This window comes from Momordica charantia (genome assembly GCF_013281855.1).
Source record: "Momordica charantia cultivar OHB3-1 chromosome 8 unlocalized genomic scaffold, Mcharantia_2.0 BLBB01000008.1, whole genome shotgun sequence".
NCBI lineage: Eukaryota > Viridiplantae > Streptophyta > Magnoliopsida > Cucurbitales > Cucurbitaceae > Momordica > Momordica charantia.
This window is the reverse complement of record NW_028275166.1, coordinates 7831791-7837890: the sequence shown is the minus strand read 5'-3', so window position 1 is coordinate 7837890 and position 6100 is coordinate 7831791. Positions and strand designations below refer to the sequence as shown.

General features: G+C 35.1%; 1 protein-coding gene across 3 annotated transcripts; it reads left to right on the top strand.

Annotated features, from left to right (window-relative positions):
• Positions 1-395: 395 nt before the first annotated feature.
• On the top strand, positions 396-3620 carry LOC111020986 (uncharacterized). 3 transcript variants are annotated; one of them, XR_002602771.2, is made up of 6 exons: positions 396-840; positions 1312-1444; positions 2232-2452; positions 2642-2815; positions 2949-3142; positions 3335-3620. XR_002602771.2 is itself a non-coding variant. In XM_022297800.2 (5 exons), the coding sequence occupies exons 1-5, from the start codon at positions 673-675 to the stop codon at positions 3033-3035; spliced, it is 783 nt and encodes a 260-aa protein (XP_022153492.1). In that variant the 5' UTR covers positions 396-672; the 3' UTR covers positions 3036-3290. The 3 variants fall into 3 exon arrangements, 1 of the variants encoding a protein (XP_022153492.1); XR_015793218.1 differs by having other exon boundaries at positions 3332-3620; XM_022297800.2 differs by lacking the exon at positions 3335-3620 and having other exon boundaries at positions 2949-3290.
• The last annotated feature ends 2480 nt before the right edge of the window (positions 3621-6100 follow it).

Below are 6100 nucleotides of genomic sequence, written 5' to 3'. Positions count from 1 at the left end.
GGTTCAAATATTTCAACGTCTAAAAAGTGTCATAAATTTAAATATCTACCAATATTTATAATATAATATTTTTAGGAACTTGATGATTCACAATCCAAATAAATTTATATGTATACACGTTCATTTATTTATTTCTAAGTTAAAAATTTTAAAAATATATATGACTTAATGGGATTAAGATTGCTTCCACCGTTCAACTTCAAACATTTAGCTCGTCTCCATATAAGTTGTTTGTATTAGAAAAAAAATTAAGATTTTAAATAAAATAAAATTGAATAGTCATATAACTATTATTACGCGCGTGAAGCTCTCGTTTTATCTGCCGTTTGATTATTCAATTTTCCAAAATGTGTCTATTCACACCCACTTCAGCTCTATATAAACCCTTCAGAATGCCAATTGACGCTCCTCTTGGTGGAATGTATTAGAAAAAGGGGGAAACGGAGACCAGAAGAAACCTAACCCCAAAGAAACCAAAATCTTTCTCTCTGTTCTTCTTCTTCTTCTTCTTCCTGCCCAAGCAAACTTCCGTCCCGAACCCTAACCCTAACGCTACTCTTTTTTTTTTTTCTTTTCTCTGTGTTCTGGATTTCAATCGGATTGAATCGGCGTTTGCTCCGGGGACGAAGGCGATTTTAGGAATTAGAATCTGCGACCGACAAGCGGGAGACGATGTCTGCTGTGGTGTGCGGAACCAAGAGATCCTTCTTTGAAGAACTCCCGCCTTCGCCTCCCATAGCAAAGCGGCTCCGCTGCTCCACTTCTACTTCGCCGATTAGGTTCGCTGCGCCGTCTCTTATTGATCAGCTTCACGATTTGTTTCCGCACATGGATCATCAGGTTTCATTCTTCTTCTTCTTCTTCTTCTTCTTTGTGGGTTTAGTTATAGTTTTGTTTGAATTGGAGAAACAAACACTCGTACTCCGTTTGAAGACGAGGATGCTGGTTGTTTTTGCTTTCCTTTTGTACGTTTAGTTCGTGCTTTTTTAGTCTAGCAGGAAGGATATGTAGTATCTAATATGATAATTCTTGTTAGGATTAGAACCTGATTCTCTATGGAATTTTCTGATATAATAGATCCTAGGGAGATAGAATTACTATATTCCTAATTGTTATATACGCCTCTGGATTGTGAATTATCAACTTATTTGACTTTGTTGCGGCATGAAATTGGAGTGGTCCTATTCGGTTTTAATGTGCAATGCATCTCTTTCGGTGTCTTGTTTGATAACTGCTGCATGTATGCTATAATTAACGTTGCAAGTTTGTTTCCCCCGGTTTTCTGGATCATGCTTTGATTTTGCCTTTCAGCTTCTTGCGAGAGCCCTTGAAGAATGTGGCAACGACTTGGATGCTGCCATCAAATGCTTGAGTGACCTCTGTTTGGGATCTGCTGCTGAGAATCCGGGTGCTACTGCTGAACCAGAGACAAATTTGGATCAAGGTATCATGAAATTCTAAATGACAAAGGAGATGCTTCATATGTATTTTCCTTGTTTCTGTTCGTTCACTCATGATCTTAGCTATATCATGATGACGAATTCATTACATTAATGAATTCGTGGAACTAAATTCCTCCTTCAAGGAAAGGAAGGTTTAATTTTGTTCACGAGATTCGAGAAAATAGTTCTCAATTAGAATGTGATGCTTATTTCATGGAAGATATCCAATGGGTCCCCCTAAATTGCTGTCACTAGTTTGGATCACTAATCATACCCGTGCCTCGTCCATGTTAAAGAAGGTTTAAATTTTGATTAAAAAACGAGAATTAGAGTTCTCATTTGAAGTACTATGTATTCATTCGCTTAGAGTACAATGTATTGTTTTTTCATGGAAGATACTCAATGGTTCCCTACCTACCTTGCTGTTTGTAGTTTGGTTTCATAAGCATTACAGAATTGGCTGGTACATTTACACAAACAGTTGGAAAGAAACTTTAAATTAAAATTGTTGGAGATTTAGTTCTGCAAGGGATTATAATCTTCTTTAATCTTCTATTGTTGATGCTGTATTGCCCGACCATTTTGGAATATGTTTCTTTCAAGTCCGGCATCTATTTCTATGCCTTTCAGCATGCATTTAATGTAGAACTTTCATATGAATGTTGAACTCTGCATCATGCGATTTTCTGTGAAGGCCACTGTTCTCAACCTTTTGTTATCCTTGAACTTGCATTATTTTTTTCTTTTGTAAAGTTCAATAATTCAACATATGTTTAAAAAAATTGACAGGTTCATTTGTCAACGATGGGGAGGCTGCTGCTTCTGAGAATTTGTCAGCACCAAGCAGTGTTTCTCTTGATGGTAGAGAATGGGTTGACTTGTTTGTAAGGGAAATGATGAGCGCTACCAGTGTAGATGATGCTAGGACCCGTGCAGCAAGAGCTTTAGAAGCTTTAGAAAACTCAATTAGTGCACGTGCTGGTGCTGATGCGGTACAAAATTTCCACAAGGTACTTCCATTTGAATGTTTTATGGTTCCAATAAATTTCCATGTCCTTGGTGGAAAATTTGGTATACTAGTAGGTTTTTGGAGTATTCGGGAGCAGTTAGAATTTGTGGCCTTACTCTCTTGTCAAAGATGTTGCTATAAAAATATCAAGGTAGGCATATAAACTTTTGACGTTTTCACTGTTATTCAGGAAAATATACAACTGAAGGAACAAATTGAAGTACTGATACGAGAAAATACTATTCTTAAGCGAGCAGTTTCCATACAACATGAACGTCAGAAGGAGTTCGACGACAAGAACCTAGAGTTGCAGCACCTTAAACAGTTGGTATCTCAATATCAGGAGCAGCTGAGAACGCTAGAGGTCAGAATAAATTTTATAACTATTCTAATTATCTTCCCCAGTATTAATGGACCTGTTTGAAGTTCTTAGATACATCTTCATTTTGATATTACATTTCTCACCGGTGGAAAAAAAACTTGTCACTTTGTTACAGATAAACAACTATGCATTGACAATGCATTTGAAGCAGGCTCAGCAAAGCAGCTCGATTCCAGGGCGCTTCCATCCCGATGTGTTCTAACGACGAGGAATTTAAAGATCTAAATTATTGGTTGCAGGAAGATACTAGGAGAGCGTGAGTGAGAGGAGGAAAGGGAGAGCCAGGGTCTCAGTTTCGTATGAATACAGGTACCGCTTTAATCAGTGTGTTTGTTTCTGTAGTTTGGGTTTGGTCATATTGCCAACCTTGGATGGTGACTAAGACCACAGCTCCGTTGTTGAACTTTCTATTGTTTCCCCATAGCTTTCAATAAAAGTTTTTGTTCAAATTTGAAGATTTTGATGGTTTCATTATTCTCTTTTGTTTTTTTTCCTAAGAAGACCTTTTTGCGGATCAATTTCTGTCTGAAGTGGGACGACGGCCATGGTCTTTTGTCCTAGTTTTCTTCTGGCCATTGATTTTTGCGCTGCATATTGCACAGCTCGAGGCCTATCGCGCGGCCTTGTGCCATTTTTTAATTAGTTTTTGATATCTGTAATTTAGTTCATCTTCATTACTTTAAATGGTTTCTGGTCTGATGAAAAGACAAAATTATTAGTATTCTTTTTAGGCTAAATTAATGTATCTTTCGACATTTCATAAAAATTTCAAAAATATCTCAAACAACTATTCATTTAAATACAAAAAAAAAACTAATGTCCCCATCGTTTATTCTTTTTTAATTTTGTACAATAACAACGGGAAAAGCAAAGTTGTCCCATTAAGCAATGTCTTTAGTTTGGTGCAACGGCTATACGTTGATAACAATGAGAGAGTGGGAATTTAAATCTCTATTTTTTCTAAATGTCTTTACTAGTTCTTATGCTAGGTTGACATTCTCATGTACTAGTTATTTCATATTTTCATAACATGTGAGGGTGAAACTATAGTCATCTAAGAGAGTAGAGATTTTTCTAATATTGCATTCCAAAAAAAGAACCATGAAAAACTACACTATTTTAAAAATTAGTCTTGAAAATTATATTTAAATAATTAATTTTTAATACAATATTTAGAAAAGTTCCCTAATATGGTATAACATACGGATAAAATTACCATTTATTTCAAAATTAAAAATTTCCTTCTTCATTGTACTAAAAAAAAACATTAGATTTTACCACTTAGAAGGTAAGCCGATGCCACATATTCATTATTATCAACCGTGCTTTAGCAATACTAAAAGGTACATGAAACAAACAATATTAAAAAAAATGTTTTTCATTTTTCATTTCGCATGTTGTATTAAAAAAAAACATGCTTTAACAAAAATATTAATCTATTAAATATTTTGGATCGACATTTTATAAAATGATATTGTCGTCTTAGAGTACATTGAAATTATTCGTCCTAGATTAAATTGAAACCTAACCACTAAGATAAGTATAGTTTCATTAATGAATGCATAACCTAACTTTTTTTTTCTTTTTTTTTTTAGTACATAACTTAACTTCCATTAATCTCTTGTTGAAATTTTAAAAAAAAAACATAGACTCAATCATAATGTAAAAATTTACTTAAGAGTTTTTTAAAATTTACATAGTGTAGGTTAGTTTTAGAAAATCATATTACAAAGAATAATATTTCATGTTGGCCACTACTCTGATTTAGTAAGTATTTACTTCTTTTTTTCTTTTAAGGACTTTACAGTGGGTACAAACTTCATATGTAAAAAAAAAAAAAAAAAATTAATGAGGCCCAACATCTTCTAGTCAGAATCAAGAGTAGAGATTGGTGGCATAGACTGTGGAAATTGAAGATATCAACAAAAATGAAATTGTTTATTTGGAGAGCTTATAATTTTATAATGAATGCTTACCAAGTAGAAGGAACCTTGGTGCAGCTAATGAAAATTGTTGGCACCCTCCTCCGCGGAGGCAATTTTCGTCAAACTTAACATTTATTTGGCCCTCTCAATTCTCAATTGCAAGAAGCAAGAAGGGAGATTATCCCACTTGTAGCCCACGCGGCAGTTTACATTCTTTAGTAAATTACGTTTTCTACCCTGAAAAGATAAATGTTTCTTTTTTTCTCACTGTACTTGTAAAAAACAGAGTGATGTGTCTAGTGTCCAATCAATAGAGAAATATTGTATATATTGTCAAGATTTTTTTTCTCTTTGAAAGAAAAGAAACACTGCATTAAAAAGAATAGGACCACTAAGGGTTACCACCTTGTTTTCGAAAGAGATCGGGGTACAGGTTTCAACAACAGCAGATCTAAGCTCTGGACATTCTTAGAAATTTGTCAAAGGGTAGAGAAAAGATAAAAAATGACACACTTGACTAATAAAATAGCTTGAACAAATCTTGTCCCACTAAACACCTTCTTCAAAGTCATAACATCTTCAACCTCATTCAATGATGTCGGGGGAAGACTCCTCGATTAATTGAGGTATCTTGTCAATTATGACACCCCTATTCACAATTGGAAGAGAAATAATTGTCTCCAAAGTTGCTTTATTCTCCACCATGACAACTAATGAAGCATTAGGCAAATTCTACAAATCACGCTGGTCACGGATCTCAACACAATTGAGATTGATAGCCTCCCCAGATTCCAAAACGATGATCGAGTCGATTGCTGTCGCACCTCCACGATCGCCCACCTTCTACTCTCTTTTCCTTGCCCCTAGAGCATGGAAGTTATCTGAACCAAGATGCAGCATATATGAAGAGTCATCTCAAGAGATCACAGGCAGGTGTCTTATCCAATTATATGCTTGATAACTCTTCAAAATGTCCAGAATCGGAGTCACATACCATACATAAATAGTGTTGTCTTTGATTTTGTCATCTTCAACAACACTATCAGCATCTGACGGGGAGATCCTCGACACCCGACCATCGTCTTCCATCACATAAACCAATGAGGAAGAAGAATCATCTCTGGAAATCGCCTCATCATAGATGAACTGGAACAAAACAAAGAGAAACATCATTTGAAAAAACTAGATTGAAAGAAAACGCTCATCCCTAGGCTACTGGCCGCCCCTCCCACTTTTGGCTCTAACTCCTCTAAAAATACATAAAGGAGAGAAAACATATTCTAGCTTGATGGTAAATAAAAATGAAGATTTTTTTTAATAATAACAATTTGAAGATATAGGG